The sequence below is a fragment of the Astatotilapia calliptera genome, chromosome 23 (assembly GCF_900246225.1).
Source record: "Astatotilapia calliptera chromosome 23, fAstCal1.2, whole genome shotgun sequence".
NCBI lineage: Eukaryota > Metazoa > Chordata > Actinopteri > Cichliformes > Cichlidae > Astatotilapia > Astatotilapia calliptera.
In genome coordinates this window covers 41,013,711-41,036,199 of record NC_039323.1, presented here as the reverse complement: position 1 = coordinate 41,036,199, position 22,489 = coordinate 41,013,711, and the positions used below count along the sequence as shown (strand labels likewise).

General features: G+C 42.0%; 1 protein-coding gene across 1 annotated transcript; it reads left to right on the top strand.

The window, feature by feature from the left end:
- The first annotated feature begins 14,959 nt into the window (after window positions 1-14,959).
- Window positions 14,960-17,978, top strand: LOC113016794 (piggyBac transposable element-derived protein 4-like). Its single transcript, XM_026159923.1, has 3 exons — window positions 14,960-15,733; window positions 16,093-17,394; window positions 17,495-17,978. Exons 1-3 carry the CDS (start codon window positions 15,564-15,566, stop codon window positions 17,925-17,927), a joined length of 1,905 nt encoding a protein of 634 aa, XP_026015708.1. The 5' UTR covers window positions 14,960-15,563; the 3' UTR covers window positions 17,928-17,978.
- Window positions 17,979-22,489: the final 4,511 nt, after the last annotated feature.

The following is a 22,489-nucleotide window of genomic DNA, read 5'->3' as shown; positions in this document are numbered from 1 at the left end:
TACGTTTGTTTTGAGCACATTTTACATGAACATTCATTGCAACATGATCTCTTTTTAATTCAAATATAGACAAACACTGTCTTTTATTTTTTGAAAACTCAGTAAGAGGCTAAGGGACAAATGACACTGTCATAACCAACTAATGGGATGGTTTCCCAAAGAAAATAATTACTGTTTTGTTTTTGTTCATTGATTGAGAGAGTTTATTTCCAAACATGATTGTACATATCTGGCAGTTTACTGTTGCCTGAACAGAAGCATGATGATCCTTCCAAAGATTATGGGCCCTGGTTGAATCTAGTTTCTGTAGGTCATATACAAAGTAATGAAATGTGATGTTATGCTTTTTAAAAATGGACCCCATGGGAAGCAGAAATAAAGAGAATGGGCCCCAATATAGAACCCTGAGGTACACCACAACTAAGTGGGGACAAAGGTGATGAATACAGTCCTAAATTAACAGAGAGAAACTCCTATCTCATGTTGTTGTGCCACAGGACTTACAGAAAGACCCTTAAAACAAAACATCAAATTTATTTTTGAGTGAAAACGTGAAAAACGTTGCAACTATATACAACACGATGTCCACAGTGTTGAAGGTCCCAATTCTGAGTCAGTAAAGTGATTCTCGAGTATTGAACGATTCGTTCATGATTCATGCATCACTACTTCTTTGTCTGGATATAAGCCAGAAATGTTATTAATGTATATGAAAACTTGGAGAGCATCCCATAAAAAAAACAAAAAAAACCTGTTTTCTTTATGATTGATGTCTTTACACAGCCTAGACTAGCCTCACATAAATGCAATTTCTCACAACAAGCAAATATTGCCCTGGGAGGGGATAATTTCAGTTTTGTCTTGAATTAAGGTTACAATGAGACAATCCTTTGCAAAATTTTTCATTTTCTTTCCACTGCATGTGTGATGACAGGTTATTATTATATAAGTTCATTAGCATATTTCATATCCTGCTGCCAGGCATTCCCAGCTTTCTGTCTCAATCAGCAGAAGAGATGAGACACAGGTGTTGGCTGAGGAGAGCTTCATGACTAACAAAACATGTGGTAAACAAGGAAACAATATTTTTTTCATCATTCAGCAAGATCATTCCCAACAAAGATAAAAATAAGAGCTACAAACACTGTAATAACACCTTTAAATGAAAACACACACTAGTAATATCATATACCCGCAATGTGCCGAGACATCAAATCTGCTTCAAATGGTAAAGAAAAATGCATGCTTGCCCTCTGTCAGACAAAGTGCTACCTTATCAAACACTCAGCTATACAAAGAATTGCAACCAAGACAGTAATCAACAGAATTAATTCTGTTGACAACGTCTCGCATGCAAACACACAAACACATTTTTTTTCTGTTTCAGAACCGAGATTTTAGGTAGTAACAGGTGGGACAAGATTAATGAAGGACTGAACAGCTCGTTCTTTCTCCTCATCTCTCCTGTCATGTTCACCAGAGGGAGTTTTGATAGGTGTATGCACATACACAAATATACGCAGTGATCATGCAGAAGAGCTGCAGCAGTAATTCTTAATACTTCAAAGAACCAAGCACTTGTTTATGTGGGAAAGGAAAATAATACAGTGGCTTGCAGAAGTATTCGGCCCCCTTGAACTTTCCCACATTTTGTCACATTACAGCCACAAACATGAATCAATTTTATTGGAATTCCACGTGAAAGACCAACACAAAGTGGTGTACATGTGAGAAGTGGAACAAAAATCATTCATGATTCCAAAATAGTTTTTACAAATAAATAACTGAAAAGTGGGGTGTGCGTAATTATTCAGCCCCCTGAGTCAATACTTTGTAGAACCACTTTTTGCTGCAGTTCCAGCTGCCAGACTTTTCGGGTATGTCTCTACCAGCAAAATGAGAGAGGGTATGGAGAACCTGTTTACCAGCTGCTCAAAAGAGGCAAATTGTTGCTTATGTACAGTGGGGCAAAAAAGTATTTAGTCAGCCACCGATTGTGCAAGTTCCCCCACTTAAAATGATGACAGAGGTCAGTAATTTGCACCAGAGGTACACTTCAACTGTGAGAGACAGAATGTGAAAAAAAAAATCCATGAATCCACATGGTAGGATTTGTAAAGAATTTATTCGTAAATCAGGGTGGAAAATAAGTATTTGGTCACCTCAAACAAGGAACATCTCTGGCTCTCACAGACCTGTAACGTCTTCTGTAAGAAGCTTTTCTGTCCCCCACTCGTTACCTGTATGAATGGCACCTGTTTTAACTCATCATCTGTATAAAAGACACCTGTCCACAGCCGCAAACAGTCAGACTCCAAACTCCGCCATGGCCAAGACCAAAGAGCTTTCGAAGGACACCAGGAAAAGTATTGTAGACCTGCACCAGACTGGGAAGAGTGAATCTACAATAGGCAAGCAGCTTGGTGTGAAAAAAATCAACTGTGGGAGCAATCATCAGAAAATGGAAGACATACAAGACCACTGATAATCTCCCTCGATCTGGGGCTCCACGCAAGATCTCATCCCGTGGGGTCAAAATGATCATGAGAACGGTGAGCAAAGATCCCAGAACCACACGGGGGGACCTGGTGAATGACCTGCAGAGAGCTGGGACCAAAGTAACAAAGGTCACCATCAGTAACACACTACAACGGCAGGGAATCAAATCCCGCAGTGCCAGACGTGTTCCGCTGCTGAAGCCAGTGCATGTCCAGGCCCGTCTGAAGTTTGCCAGAGAGCACATGAATGATACAGCAGAGGATTGGGAGAATGTCATGTGGTCAGATGAAACCAAAGTAGAACTTTTTGGTATAAACTCAACTCGTCGTGTTTGGAGGAAGAAGAATACTGAGTTGCATCCCAAGAACACCATACCTACTGTGAAGCATGGGGGTGGAAACATCATGCTATGGGGCTGTTTTTCTGCCAAGGGGACAGGACGACTGATCCGTGTTAAGGACAGAATGAATGGGGCCATGTATCGTGAGATTTTGAGCCAAAACCTCCTTCCATCAGTGAGAACTTTGAAGATGAAATGAGGCTGGGTCTTCCAACATGACAATGATCCAAAACACACCGCCCGGGCAACAAAGGAGTGGCTCCGTAAGAAGCATTTGAAAGTCCTGGAGTGGCCTAGCCAGTCTCCAGACCTCAACCCCATAGAAAATCTGTGGCGGGAGTTGAAAGTCCGTGTTGCTCGGCGACAGCCCCAAAACATCACTGCTCTCGAGAAGATCTGCATGGAGGAATGGGCCAAAATACCAGCTACTGTGTGTGCAAACCTGGTAAAGACCTATAGTAAACGTTTGACCTCTGTTATTGCCAACAAAGGTTATGTTACAAAGTATTGAGTTGTATTTTTGTTATTGACCATCGGTGGCTGACTAAATACTTTTTTGCCCCACTGTAAATGTCTTGAATTGACAGGATACCATTTTTACACCAGACCGTCATACCCAAATGTTACGTCCCCTGGCTAGTCTAGGGGGGTTGAAGGGACGAACATAAAGGTGGATAGTGAAGGAGGCGCCAAGATGGTAACTTTAAAAGGTTTATTTAATGCTGGTGATGAGATTTGGGTTCAGACTGAGGTATAACTTCAGGGAGAGCCAAGGCCAACATAACAAACAAAACATCCCTGATGTAAAAAATAAAAAAAACTTACCTAACTCCAAAGAAAACAAAATATACAACCTATAACCATAACCTACCTAACAACACAAACAGGAGAAAACGGGATGTCAAAACAAAAGGCAGCTCTCCCCTACAAGCAGTCTGAACATGAAAACAAAAATGCACATACAAGTCAAAGGTATGCAATCCTGCACAGGTATGGCAATCAAAATGGCCAGAGGGCACAGAAACACAGCTCCACAGGCCTTAAGTAGTGCTCCGCTGATTAACAATTATCTGGACTCTGAGCAGCATCCAATCAGGATAGAGGAGGTGGAGCCTAGACAAAACAAAGAGTTAGTAGGGAGAAGAGACATCCTCCTGGGGGATGTAACACCAAATCTAACTTTTTTTTAGAGACTTACAACTACGAAACTTTGTATCCTCACATACTGATTGCTTCCCCTCTCGTCCACCGGTTTCTCTGCTAGATGATATTTTTAAAGTTGCATTTGATCAGAAACAAATTATTCGTAACATCTATAATAAACTAATCCATCACAGCTCAACCACTCTCAATTATCTAAAATTAAAGTGGGAAAAAGATTTAAATGTTGAAATTTCAGGAGAAGATTGGCTGAAAATGATAAGAAGGATCTATTCATCTTCAATTTGCCAACATCATACTGTTATTCAGTTTAAAATTGTACTTTGACTAAACTGGTCAAAGACTAAACTGTCCAGATTTAGATCAGATCTGGATCCTACCTGTGATAAATGTAAGCAGGCTCCAGCCACCCTTCTACATATGTTTTAGACATGTCCAATGCTTCATCAGTTTTAGCAATTGGATTTCTCTACTTTGTCAAAACATAATCATGATCAATTAACGTGCCTTTCTCTATGGTCGGCTGTGTGACATGTTGAACAAATCCCTTATCTGTAACAAAATTGCAAATGCTTTAAGATTTTAGAACATTATCTTTGAAATCTCCTGTTACAACTGTTTTTTGTTTTTTTTATGTAGCCAAAAAAAATTTCATTAGCATCTAGTATCTGAATAATTATATTTTCTGATGCCAAACTGTAGTGTACATGCCAATGCCACCATGCTGTTGGCTTTGTATTTCAATTAATGCTGGATTACTACTAGTGCAAGATCCACTTCATGGATTACATTGAAACCTATATCCACTAAGTTTTATAGTTTCTAATGAAGAATCTGCAGACATCCATTTCTCTGTACCAGCAATACTGTTAGGCTGCAAAAGCTGTGTACACATTACCAAATCAGTGTCACCTCAAAACAGTTTAACCCCAGTTCTTGGATTTCTCAGGCCTCCAGAGACGACAATAGTCACTTCACAAAACTTTATTCATCCACAATCACTTATGCAGCTTCTAGAAGGGAGATGTGCATGGCCCCGGCAATTCCTCTGCAAATCTCAACCCTTTGTCCATTACCTGCAGTATTATAGAAGCGACCTCCGCTGTAAACCCTATATGATGTGCCATAAAACTAAAACACCGTATGTGTGTTCGAGCACGTGAGTGCCTGCATGTGCGCGTACGTGTCTCTGTGGACATGACTTCCTGCCAGTCATAAAGTCATCTCCCCTCACCCAAGCTACACCAAACTCCCCTACAAAACATAGTTATCAGGCTACAAACACTGACACCCCCACTCAGGTATCCCTTGGGGAACTTCCACTAAGCTAGGGCTTTGGAGTTGATGTCACACCGCAACACACTGTGTTGGAACGACGACTACAAGAAAGATGCTTAAAAGCAGCGCAAAAGAGAATGGTCTGTATAGAGACCAATTGCATCCAGAGGCGAAGCGGCGGTACTTGCAGAAAATAGAGTGCATCGCAAATCTGGACCGATATGAAATACGGCAGTGGAGTAAAGACCCCGACGACTTACCCCCACTGTCCTACCCCGATATCTTCACGTATCTTGTTTGTGGAGTAAGCGCTTACACTGCGAACCAGTTTCGTAATTACAAGTTGCTGGAGGCGCACATCCAATTTACAAACGGCTGGGTGCAAGATTTGGCTATTTTCAAGCCGCCAAAATGTGAGTACATCGTCATTCAAACCAAGTTAAGTCAGCTGGAGTGCATCGAGTGTAATAGCCATTGTTTACCCCACCACCACAATTAATGTTATACATTAATCAATGAACTGCTAAAATCTTGTTGTCATATTATGTGTCCATAATTGTAAAGTAGATGCAAACTACCACTTTGATAATCGGGCAAGATATTACTTAATACTAATTTGTGTCCAGTCTGTACTCCCAAAGACTGAATGAACCTGCATTACGGCCATAGGTTATTGTAAGCACCACGGGGAAGGTCGAAGCCGCACACTGCACCTGTATGGCCAGAGTAGCGGAGACCTGCACCCATGTCGCTGCGCTTCTGTTTAAAGTGGAGGCAACAGCGCGGATCCGAGGCGCAAAGACTGTCACAGATGAACCAGCCTACTGGGTTTTGCCTGGGAAGACGACCAAGATACAGCCAGAGGGTGGCCATAACATTGACTTTACATCTTCAGCAGCACAAAAAAAAGACTCTTGATGAAAATATAAACAGACCATCTGTGGTGAAAGGCAGAAGAAGCCATCCTTCAAAAAGAAAGATTCCCACTGCTACGCTTGAGGAGTTGTCACCACTGTTAGAAAAAACACAGTAAAGCAGTGGGTTTGTCTGGATTGGAGACACATTACACAGCACACACTGTACAGTCATCCAAATTACCACTGTCTCTGGTGTGTTTGCGCAACACAAGTGCACAGTCCCTAGGCCTTAACGAGCTACAACTGCATTGTGAAAAGTACGTAAACGCAGCCACAGTTACTCAAGAACAGGCAGAAGCTATTGAGGTAAGCACAAGACTACAACACAAGAGCCCAGAATGGTATGTTTGGCGTGCTGGGAGAATCACAGCTTCAATGATGCACGCTGTGTTTGCCACCAGTGTAGAAAAACCCGCCGTAAGTGTCATTAATTGTGTTTGCTACCCTGATAACTCTGTCTATAATGTGCAAACAACTTGGGGACTGGAGCATGAACAGGATGCTCGACACGCCTACACCCAAATAATGTCAGCACGTCACCAAAACCTACAGGTTCGTATGTGGTTTTCTTGTTAACACGGCTTTTCCTGAGGTAGGAGCATCTCCTGTGGGACTAACCATGTGTGCATGTTGTGGGAAGGGGTGCCTGGAAATTAAATGTCCATTTAAATACAGATCTGACAGCATTCAGCAAGCATTGGATGCGCACGACAAAGACTTTTGCCTCGAGATGACAGCAAGTGGACTTAACCTAAAGAGGACACACCCCTTTCACTCACAAGTGCAAACACAAATCTTTGTGGCCAACGCAAAGCACTGTGACCTCGTGGTATGGACACCAAAAGATATGGCAGTTGTACGCATCTTCCCTGATGTGCACTTCTGGGAACCATGTTTAAAGAAAGCACAGGAGTTCTTTCAGAAGGTTTGCCATCCTGAACTAAAACATTTCTCTATGCGAAATGCCGCCCTGAGTGCTCACAAAGGTTTTCTTTCTGGGGTGTAATTTTTTGTCTGAAGTGCACTGTAATGTACATAACTTGAATTCACAGCTGCAGTACTTACCATGTAACAAATGTGAAAGTGTAAAATAAAAACTTAAATGAAGTTGTTGTTATCTTGCTTTTATTTTAACATCATTTTAGTGAAACAAAGACTTCAAAGCGATGACAAACTGTCAATTATAGTATACAGATACAGAAATGGTTACATAACGTAATGACCATGTGTATATACAATTACACAAGAACAAATGTCTTTACTACTGTTTTACTACCACACTGGGGCACATGTTCACAAAAACGCAACAAACACCACAATTTTATCAAGAAAGGTAACGTCTTCACCCTCACATGGAAGAAGAGAACGGACTGGCATGGTGGTATGTAGCATTTTGAACTTGTTGCACAAACTACCAATTACTCGCTCAACATGGATTCTTAGATGTGCAATGGCTCGTGTTTTTTCAATGTCCTTGGCATCTAGTTGACAGAAGCCCCTTGTAAATGCTGGGATCTTAACCTCTGCACACATTATTCCCACTGCATCTCTGATGTCAAAGCCTCTGTCAGCCAAAACTACATCCCCTGGTAACAGCTTACTAAGTGTGCCACATTGCTCTGTGATGTGTTTATCTGATTTTTTTTTTAAAAGCCGAGAAATGCGCCGTATTTGATAGCTTTCTGCGAGACCTCACACGGAGCACATCTACTGCGGGTGTGGTGCCTGTTATCGGACCGGAGTTAGCAACATCCCCCAAAAACCCGAAGAGGAGAGTCCTGGCCCCTAGCCCTGCCAGTGTAGCAGAAATGATGAGGATGATGATGCAGCAGCAGCCGTTCTTCTCTGCGTGAGTAGCTTAATGTTGTTTGTGTGTGATTTACGTTGAGTAGGCTAACCACGTTATTACATTAATGCATGTAAGGTGAACTAGCAAACACCGTCGTAGTTACATGCGGCTGTCTTCTTGTTTGATGGCAGATACTCCTTTCACCCTGGCCAAAAAGGCTAAAATGACCAAAGAAAAAGTGGAAAACAGGTAAACATGAGAGGTTTTTGGACAAGGTTTGTGTTTTTTTCCATTGTTTAAGCACTGCTTCCAGCCAAGAGTTATGCCATAAATCCCTTATAGCTGCAGAAAAGGCTAACATTGTTATCTGTTTACAAAAAAAACAGCTGAACACGAGAGGTTTTTGGACCAAGTTTGTGTTCTCCATTCTTTAAGCACCGGTTTGAGCACAGTTTAAGCACCGGCACAGTTTTAAAAGTACCGGTTTGGCACCGGTATCGGATAAAACCTAAACGATACCCATCCCTAGTCGTCAGGTCCTGTGCGGACCAACTGTGTGGGGTGATGGAGCACCTCTTCAACCTGAGAATGAGGCTAGGGAGAGTCCCATAGCTCTGGAAAACCTCCTGTGTTGTACCAGTGCCAAAGACTTCACGCCCCAAGGACCTCAACAGCTACAGGCCGGTGGCTCTGACATCCCACCTAATGAAGACCCTGGAGTGGTTGGTCCTGGCTCAGCTTCGGCACCTGGTGAGCTCATCACTGGACCCATTTCAGTTTGCCTGGCATTGGAGTGGATGATGCCGTCATTCACCTCCTACATCGTTCCCTCGCTCACCTGGAGACCGCTGGAAGCACTATGAGAATCATGTTCTTTGATTTCTCCAGTGCCTTCAACACTATTCTTCCCACGGTCCTGAAGGACAAGCTGGAGAACTCTGGAGTGGAACGTCGCCTCACTACCTGATTTTGGACTACCTCACCGACCGACCACAGTATGTGAGGACTCAGGGCTGTGTGTCGGACAGGGTCGTCTGCAGTACGGGGGCCCCACAGGCAACGGTTCTGGCTTCGTTCTTCACCAACTACACTGCAGACTTCTCCCACAACTCCACCCAGTGCTTCCTGCAGAAGTTCTCTGATGACTCTGCAATAGTCGGCCTCATCACTGACGGGGACGACAAGGAGTACAGAGGTCTGACCCAAGACTTTGTGGACTGGTGCCAGCTGAACTCCGTCCAGATCAACACCAGTAAAACCAAGTAGCTGGTGGTAGACTTCCGCAGGCACAAACATCCATCACTGCAACCACTGAACATCCAAGGTATGGACATTGAAGCTGTGGATAGCTACAGGTACCTTGGTGTTCATCTGAACAACAAACTGGACTGGACTCATAACTCAGACGCCCTCTACAGGAAAGGGCAGAGCTGTACCTGCTGCGGAGACTCAGGTCGTTTGGAGTGGAGGGCCCACTCCTGAAGACCTTCTATGACTCTGTGGTGGCCTCAGCTATCTTTTATGGTGTGGTCTGCTGGGGTGGCAACATCTCTGCTGGGGACAGGAAGAGACTGAACAGGCTGATCAGAAGGGCCAGCTCTGTTCTAGGATGCCCTCTGGACCCAGTGGAGGTGGTGAGTGACAGGAGAATGGTGGCTAAGCTGTCATCTCTGATGGACAACATCTCCCACCCCATGCAGGAGACTCTGACAGCACTGAGCAGCTTCTTCAGTGGCAGGCTGTGGCACCCACAGTGTGGGACGGAGAGATTTCGCAGGTCTTTCCTCCCCACTGCTGTCAGACTCCACAACAAAGACTCCAACTGATCAAACACACACATCCACACATGTGCAATAAGACTTTTCTGACAAAGTTGTATACAGCATTTGTATTCTATTTTTATCCTGTTGTATATTTTATTCTACTGTATACAACACAGAAGAGCTACCTCGTCAGGCCAGGACTCTGCAGTCTATTTACACCTACAGGCCAGTGGACACTCTTTCAAGGATGAGGATGTAACATCTTGGACAGGGAGGTACGCTGGTTTGAGCTCTGAGTCAAGGACGCCATTTACGTGAAAAGGAAAATGCCATCTCTGAATCGTTTCTCCCACAAAACGCCACGTCCAGGTGAACAGAATCAACTTTTGGAGATTCACAGGTATATACACGTGTGCTCACAGACACAAACTGCACCTTTTTTGGCTCCTATCTCGAAGCACTCTGTACGCTGTCGATCTTACGTGCTGCGCAATAATATTCAATATTTAGTATTTACTGGTATATTCACACTTATATTGCTCTCTCTTTTTTTGCTTGTTTTCTCTTTTTTTCTTGCTTGTTTTCTCTTTTTTCTTTCTCAACAGGTGATTGATATATGTATTTTTTGTCTGTTTGTTTTGTGTTTTTTGCCCTTTATCACTGTTCCCCGTTGTTTTTCTTTCCCTACCTCTTTCTTTCTCCCTTTTCTTTCCCCCAGTGAAAAATAAACAATAAAAGCAAAGGTGAATCAAATAGACTCAATACAGCAAGGCCAGGATGGTCCATTTGGTAAAGTAAATCCGTTGGGCATCTTTGCGTTTAAAAAATGATTCTGGTGGCAAAAAAAACCTAACGGGACAGGCAGGGGAAAAAAAAAAGAAAAAAAAAAGAAATAAAAATATGAGGCTATGTTGTATGAAAAGCTGCAGGAACATCTGTTGAGGGATGGAATGTGTCTGTTGGATCTTCATATTGCAGTTAGTCGCTAGTGATGTGTCGGTCACGAACGAAATGGCTCTTAGAGCCGGATCTTTGACGTGAACGACGCGAGCCAGCTCCTTATCGCAAGCCGTGGGGCTACACAAGCCAGTAGGTACCAATGACTGGATTTGGTGTGTGGTAGTAACAGGTAAATGAATATTGTTTTTAAATTATTTGAATATATATGAGTGCTTGTGTATAAATACACAAACAATACACATATGCTTTCAATTGTGTAATTTAAGTGATCTAGGTAGCTCTGTTTTGAAGTTCAGTTAACGCTAGAAATATGTTTTGGAGTTTGTTCGTGTTTTGGAATTTGTACATGCTTTGTCTCTAGGGGCCACCGCATATATTTATATATAAACATAAATAAAACCACATTTTTTTTTACATTAGTAATTCCTTTTGTGTATAATTTTATATTATTGTTAATAATAAATTAATTAAAGCAACAAAACAACCTGAAGAGCTGGTTCGGAGCCGAAAGAGCCGGCTCTCTAAAAAGAGCCGGAAATCCCATCACTATTAGTCTATTAAACTTTTCTGCGAACGTTCGCATTATTCACAGACTAATTAAAGCGGTGCATCATCTGAAAAATGTGGCAAGTGACATTTATCCTCCTTCTCTAAATAAGATAGCCCACAATCTAATGACTGTTATTAAACCAGCCATCCCCAACAGAAAGACACAGACTATGATTGAGGGAAACGCGAGAAACTGGGCTCATACAGCCATTTTGATCCTTCGGGATCACTATACTGAGAGCATAGAGAAGGAAATAAAAGCACTTTCTGAGTTCCCTAAACAGGACTGGGGGGGGGGGGGCCCATTCGAAATAGCAACGTCCTGGGCCAAGAGGAACCTGGGCCGTCGCCTGCAACCCGAATCCCTGGAGCAGGCCCGAGCGGAGATTGTGGTGAAGCTGGCTGATCTCAGGGCAGCCACTGGAACAGTGGAGGAGAATACTGCCAGCGAACCTGCGCGACAGCCACAGGGGAACGGGGAGATGAGGCAACTGGACGCTATTGAACCCCTTACTGAGGTAATACAACAAACTGTTCTACACACACAACCCGCCCCACCTCAGACCGAGGCCAGCCGGAGGATAACAGTTTCTGCACAGGTCCATGACCCACCTGCAACGAGCACCACATCTAAAACAACAACTGCAACAATGACAGATCACATCATTGGAGATTGGTCACCCTTTTCTGAGAGGGAGCAGGAAAAAGAGAGCGACTCGAGACTTACCTCCCCTCTGGAGACTACACAAACGGCAGAACCCAATCCGGCAGCACCGAGGGACCAGAGGGTGAAGAGAATCCTCATCGCACTCCAAGAGACTCCAATCCAGGAGATACCACCTTCTCCCTCCATCCACCCACCACAATCTGTGGAGGAGATGAACACTGAGGGGCTTGACCTCACACAGGGGGAATCCACCCCCAAAAAGACAAAGCGGGTTAACACAGTAACAGTGGCTAAACCACAACCAGCGACTTATCTGGGCCCGCCTCGCAGCAGCTTAGACAGACTAAACTCCAAATAAGAGCAGCAGAGGAATAGTCTTCTTCATTGTCTTCTCCTCCTTCACCAGCCTCATCAGAACAGCAGGTGCGGACCCCGACGAGACATCCTAACACTCGCAGAAAGCTGAAGGACTGGCACCTACATGTTAAGGAGCCCTGGATCATCATCATCGACGATTCCAATGTCAGCAGGCTTCCTCCTTTTGCAGCTGACAGCCTACAAATTGGCAGCTTCCCAGGAGCCAAATGGTGGCATGCGGAGAACCTACTGGAGAGAGCGACCGCTGACACATCGGTGACAAAATTAGTCCTATCCTTTGGGATTGACAACAGGTCCCAAAGAGAAGAATGTGCCAGTAATGGAGCTGAAAAGGGCACTGAGAGCAGCTCGTGAAAAGTTCCCTGAGGCTGACATTTATGTGCCTGAAATTAACTTTTCTTCTGCCCTTCCTCAGGTAGAACAGGACACATTATTGCACCTGAACACTTTTATTGCAGGTTTAAAGGACCACATTCCGGCCCTCACTCCAGATGTGTTCACCACAGAAGGTGATGACCTTCATTGGTCACATGGAACTGCAGAAACAATGTTATAGCATTGGGAAATGTATGTAAATGGGGAATCCCCATAAGCCCTGTACAACAGGAGGGGATTAGTGATAAGAATGTGATTGATGGTGTGATGAACTTATCTAAAGTGTTTCAACCTTCCATCGCTCAGAGGACCCTATTAAATAGAGGCCTTACTTTTATACCCACAAAAGGTTACAACAGAAATTCCTATTAGTCTCATCATTCATCACAAAGATGCTGTTGACTGTGACACATGTGATGCAGCTGGCCTCGTGTTTGAGATTGGCATGCCAGTGGCCGTTTTCAGTGCATGCCTTGATGACCTGATACTTCAGGAAACTTAAAAAAAAAACAAAAAAACAAAAAAAAACTTTATAGATGCAGCAGTATCCTGTTAGCAATATTTCTGTGAGGGTAGGACACGCTGATGTTGACAGAGTGGTACAGTGTTTGTGGATGTTGGCATGAATGTTACAGCTACACTTGATAAGAGATCTGTCAACCTTGGAAGTGATAATGCTGGCATAGGAGTTGGAGCAGAGGATAGCAGTTCCATTAGTAAGAGTGTGAAAGGATCATTTCACCAGGCTGATGATGGATTTAAATATGGAGGAGTTCAGTGTATGGCTGTAGGTTTGGCTAGCCTCTCAAAACATACATTTGATAGCGTCTTTTCAAGGGAGACAAAACGATCTGGATAGAGCTGTAGTTTTAGGTGACCATTTATACGGCGATTTGAGAGACCGCAACATGATCAGCAACTCATCCAGTCTGTTGTGTGTGCCTCATTTACCTATAAGTTCCTGTGTAGATGGGCAGAAGTTTTGTCAGCTGTACACACCATTCTTGATAAGTTCACCATCAACCATATCGACACTAGCCTACAGACATGTATTATACATGGCACAAAAGATGTGTGCCATGTATTGTGACATTGTGTAGCAGCACATGTGCAGTCATTTCTCAGAATGGATACTGTCCATTCTGACATTACTACTCGACTCTCATGCATGCAGTTCTGTGGCTATGGCCAGTGGACATGGAAGTGTTGTTTTGTATTTCAGTTCTCTTGAAGATGTGTTCAGTCACACCTGCCACCTGGCAAATGGACTGAGTCAGAAGCAAAAGCCTTTTTAATTAGCTTTTGAAAGTGTGAGACCCAGAGTGGGAAAATGCGTCGGTATCAGCCTATGTTGGACATTCTACTACGGACACAGGGGAGGACGAGCTAAATGCTAAAGAGAAACATTACACCATGATTTTAATGAAACATGCAAAGGTGACACGGGGACTGGCAGAACTCTTGTGAGTGATGTACTTGAGTATTTAGCAAGTGCAAGTGACTTGTGTCCAAATTTATTTGATGATAATATTAGATCATAATGTTGTATTACCTCTATTGGATATGCAACACTGTGGCCATATATGGTGGTGGGAAGATTAAGATTTTCTAGTTCCTGCTCATTTTATTTTCTCTTTTACAAACCAACATCCCTTTTACCACTCTTGTTCACAGCTAAAATCCCAGCCAGAAAATACCCCTGACATGAATTCTCAACCTGACATTACGGTGCACTTACAATTTGCAGCTTAGAAAAGGATATCCAGATAATGTTTGATCAATGGCACAAGTACGGTATAATTTAGGATGTAATGGCACTCAAAGATGGTTTACGTATTGTTAATATTTGTCTGCTATATAATGCAATTGAGGACCAGCAAAGCATTCGATCTGCAGCAGGTAGCCAAAAGACTGGTAACAAGTCTTTCAACTAAAACACCTTAACTTCAGCAAGGCTCCAAAAATGTATAGCAACAATTTTGCAGGTTTTACATCTTCAAGAAAATAAAGCAGACCAACTATCAGGCCTTCTGGGTCATGACATTCGTTTGCACAGGCAGTATTACCGCTTGCTTCAGGAAACCCTTCAGCTTGCTTTTGGCAGTGGAGAATGGAACTCTTTCACATTATAAAGGCCAAACACTTTAAACACCAAAAATTGAAATTAGCGCCGAGTGTAAATTTTATTAAGATGCTCTGAAACATAATTAAAAGATTAGAATTTAAGATTTTTTTTAATTATAAATTCTCTGGCTGTGTTTTGTTTTCTTTTAACTTTTAGAAAAGTTTGATCTGCAAGTTTCAGATTCCTCAAGGGATGAGAGTGAGTCTCCTTATTCAGGTATGGAGGCAACAGAAACAAGGGAATGAGACTGATCAGGATAAAGACAGGGGGCCAGGGACGTCTTCACATCATCCGCTTCACATTGAACACATTTGGAAGCAAAGTTCTTACTTTAAAGTTTGCTCGTAGCAAGCACTCAGTGGTAGAGATGTTGTGCATTTTTTGTTGTTGCAAGTTTCTGTGCATACATGTATCCATGCTAACTCCTGAAACAACACGGTAATAAAAGCAGCAGAACATTTAAATTGTTCTATGGCACAACAAGTTGGACAGAGTTGTCATTTCTTGAAGATAAATAGAGACCGGAATTATCATTGTTAGATTGGGTAGTAAAAGATGGCTTTTAACATTGTGACACAGGATTTAAAGAAGATTGATATGCAGCTTAAGGGGGAGGACACTTGTTTTTCCCCTTTTATTTGCATGCGCAAAAGGTTTTTGTCACTCGTGCGCTTTTGCGTAAACTTTCATAGCGACGACAGCGTCTGTGTTCATACAGCATTTTGAGAGAACTTGCGACCAAAGGAGCTTTGTAAGTACAAAATGGCAAAGAGGAAAACTTACTTCTCACTGGAAGAAGTCCTCGAACAATGCACTCGGCGTGACAGTGATCAGTCGGAGGAAGATATTTCCGAAGAAGACAGTGATGTTTCCTTTGTTGACTCGGTAGCAGAGGATATTTTTTTGGATGGAGGAGACGCTACTCTCGACATGTAAGTGTTTATTATATCATACAATGATATTACTGTTTGTATGTGTGCCTTTGTGTGTGTGTGCGCCTTTGTGTGTGTGCGCGCCTGCTCCTCTGTGTGTTTGATGCGTTTTTACTAACTCCTGCTGTGTTTATATTGTTTGTTTGTGTGTGTGCATCTTTGTGTTTTGATTGTGTTCTTACTAACTCACGTCGTGTGTCTTTATATAATGTGTGTATATATATATATATATATATATATATATATATATATATATATATATATATATATATATATATATATATATATATATATATATTGTGTGTGTTTTGAGGTGTTCCTGCTAACTTATATCGTTGTTGTTTTTTTGTATATCACAGACAATCATCAGAATCAGATGAACTATGGGAGCCAGCCAGTAAAAAGACAAGTACAGAGGAACACGATGACAGCATTTCGTCAGAAGAGGAGCCACATCCTTCCACTTTCCAAAGAGTTTCTGGAAGCAGAAGGCCAAGAGGGAGGGGGAGAGGAAGAGGAAGAGGGAGAACTGGCAGCAGTCAAGCTGAGATGCCAGCCAGTACATCTGAAGAGGGATGGAATGATACAGATGCTCCAGACATAATACCACCACAGCCCACCTTCAGGCCCATCAAATCACCAGGACCTCAGATCATACCTACAGCTTCATACACACTTTTACAGCTTTTTCAACTTTATTTCACAAACTCCATGTTGCTGACAATAATTAAAAACACAAATGACTTTGGATCAACATGCCACAAGCCCTCTAACCCATGGATTGACTTGACTTTACAGGACATGTATGCTTTTATGGCCATGGTGATTTATATGGGTCTGGTCAAACTCCCTGCAATCACTGATTACTGGCGAGGTAGTAAACTGTACAGCCTTCCATTCCCTAAAAAAATAATGTCTGGTAAGAAGTTTCAAAGGATCTGCCGCTCCCTTCACCTAAGCAGTTTGGAGGACAATGCTGCTAATGAGCAGAGAAGAGGTACGGCAGATTTTGACCGTCTCTGCAAAATAAAACCATTATACACGGAGATGAGGGAGGTCTGTAAAATAAACTATAACCCTGGCCAAGAAATTTCCATTGACGAGCGAATGGTTGCCTCCAAAGCACGTATTGGAATAAAGCAATACATGAAAAATAAGCCTGTTCGCTGGGGATACAAACTTTTTGTTTTGGCAGATTCGAGCAACGGATATACATGGGACTTTTTCGTGTATGAAGGGAAGCTGCAGGGAAACAGTGGCAAGGGACTAAGTTATGAATCCGTGATGGAGCTTATCGATACACGGTTGCTTGGCACAGGATACAAACTTTTTGTAGATAATTTTTATAGTAGTCCCTCCCTTTTCTGTGACCTCCTTCAGAAGAGGATCTGGGCATGTGGAACAATACGAACAAATAGAATTGGATTTCCAAAAACCAAAAAAAATTGCCTGGACTCTAAATCTCCCCGTGGCAGCATAAGATGGATCCGAAAGGACTCCCTTCTCTTCGTTCAGTGGCGAGACACAAGGGATGTGTTCCTGTGCTCAACCCTCCACACAGCCCATGCTGGGGACACTGTTCAAAGGAGAGTTAGAGATGCAGATGGACACTGGGTGCTGAAAGACATCTCTGTTCCACCAGCAGTGAAGGAGTATAATCGGTATGTATTTTATATTCAACAATCTATATAACTATTATGTTATTTATTTTGTTTTTTGGAAATCCAATTCTATTTGTTCTTGTTTTTTCTGTCAATGCAGGTGCATGGGTGGGGTGGACCACTCCGATGCCTTGATAAACTACTATAAAGTCATCCACAAGACTCAGAGGTGGTATAAGACATTTTTTTATCATTTTCTGGACATTGCTGTTGTGAATGCCTTCCTGCTTCACAAGAGCATCACAAAGGGTAAAGGAGAGGTACCCATGCACCAAAAGGCTTTTCGGGAGACACTTATTGAGGAGCTGGCAGCGGCAGCTGGCAGCCTTGCTCCATCGCCCGCACCATCACCCTCTCCAAACAGAGCACATCACAAGCCTGTGCATATCAGTGGACACAGCACCACAGGTCGTCTGAGGTGCAGACACTGCCAGGCAAAGACACCAGTAAAGTGCTCCTCCTGTGATGTGCCTTTGTGCTTTTTGCCAAGTCGAGATTGTTATAAAGACTGGCATGATGCCAATGATCTCTAAAAAATATAATTGTAAAAATACATTTGTGTGAAAAACTATATATATATTTATACACCCACAGATGCATATACATAATGTGTATATATAGTGAGTTTTAATGCCATAATACTTTTTTTTCCCTTTACATTTGTTTCGAAATTGAAAAAAAAAACACTGTATAATGTTTATGCTCCTGTAATTTTGTAAAGTATTGACAATAAATCTGGATGTAAGAATAGCTCTGAGTGTAACCTTTAATTAGAGACCAAAATTAGGACTGTACATAAAAGCATTCAAGAATTACAGCCTTTTATGTGTTGATTGTTACAAAGGGCCACTTGGAGACTCCAAATGGCCTTTTTTGGGTAGCGCCTATACATAGACCTAAATAAACTTGCATAGAACACTCATTTTCTAAGATATTGTTATCAAATTTGAATTGTGGCTTGGTAAGGCTTCATGCTTTGATCCTGTTGTGTTTTCCAGCTAATACCTCACAAGGTAGGCATCTGCATGCATTCCTTACAAAAAAAAACTTGGGCGGATTTTTTTTTCTCTCTTTTTTAGTGTGTTCAAAGTTCTATTACTCAATAGCAGTATGACATAAAGTGATTCTGACACCTCAGGAACAAACTACAGATTGTCTCCTTTCAAAAGAGACCAAAACCATGCATATACTCCAAATGGTTCAAGAGCAGCATGCAATTTATTTTGGATATGCCTTTTTCACAAATTTTAGGCAAAATTTGTAGGACTGCTAAGGGGTTAACCGCCAAGAAATTATTATTATCTTTTTTTTTTTTAAGAATGCTGCTACTGCTCGCTTGTTGGCCATCATTAGTGATGGGATTTCCGGCTCTTTTTAGAGATCCGGCTCTTTCGGTTTGGCTCACTAAAAAGAGCCGGCTCTTTCGGCTCCGAACCAGCTCTTCAGGTTGTTTTGTTGCTTTAATTAATTTATTATTAACAATAATACAAAATTATGCACAAAAGGAATTACTAACGTAAAAAAAAAGTGGTTTTATTTATATATGTTTATATATAAATATATGCGGTGGCCCCTAGAGACAAAACACGTACAAACTCCAAAACACATTTCTAGCATGAACTGAACTTCCAAAACAGAGCTACTAGATCACTTAAATTACACACTTGAAAGCATGAAAGCATATGTGTATTGCTTGTGTATTTATACACAGGCACTCATATATATTAAAATAATTTAAAAACAATGTTCATTTACCTGTTACTACCACACACCAAATCCGGTCGTTGGTACTTGCTGGCTTGTGTAGCCAGTAGGCAACAAAAGCTCAACACTGCACCTAGCATCCTAGAGCACTTGTGTTGTGTTTTGTACGTGTTTTGATTTTTTATGTGCTTCGGAGTTTGTACGTGTTTTGGAGTTTGTACGTGCTTCAGAGTTCGTACGTGATTTGTCTCTAGGGGCCACCGTAAATATACTTTTATTTATTCACTCCACACAAAATGTAATAAATAAATCATATAATACAAAAATCAACTATTCACATTTCAATTTTTAACTGTTTAAATTTTCAGCTTTTTCCTTTTACAAATTTAAAGTGAAACAACACAAAACACTGCAAACCACAACACAATTAAATATAAATTAAAATATGAAAACAAAAAGGTTCAAGGTTCTTTATTATTTGTCACATGCATAGTTATACAAGTATAACACACAGTGAAATGTAACCTGACACGCTCCTCGACAAGAAGATGCACATTCCTCGTCATATGGACCTGCATGAATAAACTTTCTGAATCCTTTATCATCCTCTATCATCTGCAACTGAAAATAGTTGTGGATGATTACTATACCTTTCTAATGTGACGTCGTTGTCCCTGGCTCTCTTTCTCTCCCTCCCGCTCTGTTCCTGTGCTGAGTGTACCTACCGCCCCTTCCCCCTCTTCCTAGCGTAAAGCACACCGCTCGCCTGCGGAGTGAAGCGGGAAAAAAGTGCGAGAGAGAGGTTGAGAGAAAGGAAAAAAAACAAACAAACAAACAAACAAACAAACAACAACAAAAAACCATGTGCCGGCTCGCGTCGTTCATGTCAAAGAGTCGGGTCTAAGAGCCATTTCGTTCGCGAACGACCCATCACTAGTTATCATTTTTGCGCTCAAAGTGCTTAGCCCGAGTACTCACAACTGCTGTGAACTTCTCAAAGATTTCTGTGCTGCGTTCAATGAGCACATTTTGAGAAGCCACGAGCCGTCCAATCATTTCAATCACAGCGAGCAGCCTTGTGGGGTTTTGAACAGCCGTTTACACTTTTTTAATCTTTTAAAAGCCAGAGCCAAGCCAGCTCTGAGCAGCAAGAACCCTGTTATCATGGCTCCGAAAAGGTAGATGTGTTCAATGTCCTCGTTCAACAGTCCCGCCTGGCACATGACCCTCCAATTCCTCCACCTGTCCATAGTGTATCCGGCATGGAACGTCCCTCCTGGACACTCGGGCTCTTCAGAGCCTAGGCTTCTTGTTTAGAAGAGGTTGTCAATTGCATGGGTGTATTGGTTTTGTTTTTGCTCACAGGCTTTTGAGCGTTTTCCTTATAAAACGCAGTTTTTACTGTTTCTTCCTGCAGTAAATATGAACAACGACAGTATTCAGGAAGGAAAACAAACATTGCAGATATTTTATCATAACTCTGGTTTTACGTGGCCGATCAACACAATTTAAAAACTGGTATAAAGTCCACACTTTTTCCATCAATTGTTCCGTCTGTCCTGCTCACATCTCCAATGGTTGTACACATTGTCATTAACGTGGCTTCACTCCACATCAGCCGCTTTGCTCGCTAAAACACCGGTGTCGGCACATAAGGACGCTGTCACAGCCTGTCAGCGACGTTGATTAGCTGCGTATATACGAATGTGAATCGCATCATTGGCTGGACTATGGGATAAGGTGGCATCGTTCTAATCTCATACGGGAGCAGCCAGTCATTTACTGACTCACACTGCAAAACAGAGTTGTTAAAGTTTTAATTTTAATTCAGGTTCGATTTTTTTTGTGCGCAACACAGATTTTTTTTCTGCGCAGAGACGTGCCAGCAGTGCGCAATTGCGCAGCTTAGAGGGAACATTGACTGCACAACTATTCCCCCCATGTCTCCATGTCAGTGTCTCATGCTTCTGTTTTATTTTAATCATCCCTCATCTAGTGTTCAGTGTGTCTAGTTTTGCCTTCTTGTCTCGTGTGCGATTATTCCTAGCTGGGTTTCCCCTACCGTTATCCTTTGTATATTAACCTGTTAAGCCCCCAAGTGTTTACTGAGCATTCTGCTCTAAAATGACATGCCCAAAATGTATTTCTCTACTTACAAAACTTACAAACTGTAAAGTAAGCCTTTAAGTGCTTCTGTCTGTCACTAGCAAAGTTGACCCCGACAGTAAAGCTAGTTACCAGTTATGAGCCAGACACAGAATCCGACGTATTAGCCAGATGTCTTGGTTCTGATGCAGGTGAGAATCTTATTGCTCGGTCCTCTGTTGGCCAAATTGAAATTTTGACATTTGACGACCTCCTATCGTCACCTACTGCACATTCTGATGCAATTGGTAGTCTTGATGTTGTGTCCTCTGCTGACCATTTTGACACTCATGAGCATCCACCTTCTAGCGATGATTTTGATGCAGCTGTTGATGTATTAGATAACACGAATGAAAGTGACACTGTGCAGATTGGCGGTAGCTGTGGTGATGGTAGCGGTGGGGTTAGGAGTAGGGACATGCCTCATTTTAATTCCAGAGAACTGCGTCAGCGTCTTGATTTTAAAGAGATCGGTCTAGATAATCTGCAACAGGTTCCCGGCAGGGTGCGAGAGAGTTTAGCTAATTTAATTGACCAAGCCCTAGAAGATGCCCCATCAGGGAGCATGTTGAATGTTGTGTTACGAGGACCATCCCTAACCAGTGATGTGCAGTGTGTGTTACAATCAGATGATGATTATAATACAGATTTATTCCTTGAGGAAATCATGCAAGTGCTTCAAAGTAATGACGAGTCTATATCATCAGAAACTTGAATTTATCGCCACAGTTGCTCATAACAGGAGCGGCGGGGTTCGTTTGAGATTAGGGCTTGGCTACAGGAGGTGGTAAGTGACTCATGTTGTAACTGACGTCAGACGCCGGAGATTTTGGCGGAAAATTAAAGCGAATGGTAGTTTAGAATTGAACAAAGTTTCTTTAAGCTTCAGTATTACCAAATATACTAATTGATTGTCATATAACTAACAACATCTGTCCCATCATCTCTAACACCCTGGAGGACAACGGGGAGAGTTTAGAATTCTATTTATGCAACAACTATGATAATGCATAAATTAAATGTAATCTTAATTGGAAATTGTGCATATTGATATTGGCTGCAGCTTTAATCTTCTCTGCTTAACTTCTATATGCAAGATACATTTAAAAGATAAAGTGACTAGTTACTTCTTTATATTTGCATCTTTATGTAAAGTAATAAATGTTGAGGAGACCTTTAAGTATAATGTGTTCACCTATGGAAGTGTAAAAATGACTATACAAAAAATGATATGAGTCTGTAGAGG

What these genes read in the sequence shown, in the direction of transcription:
- LOC113016794 (XM_026159923.1), top strand. Translation starts at nt 15,564, where the DNA reads ATGGCAAAGAGGAAAACTTACTTCTCACTGGAAGAAGTCCTCGAACAA. An exon ending in GGAGACGCTACTCTCGACAT is followed by an intron (nt 15,734 to 16,092) that starts GTAAGTGTTTAT and finishes TGTATATCACAG; the next exon opens with ACAATCATCAGAATCAGATG. An exon ending in GCAGTGAAGGAGTATAATCG is followed by an intron (nt 17,395 to 17,494) that starts GTATGTATTTTA and finishes CTGTCAATGCAG; the next exon opens with GTGCATGGGTGGGGTGGACC.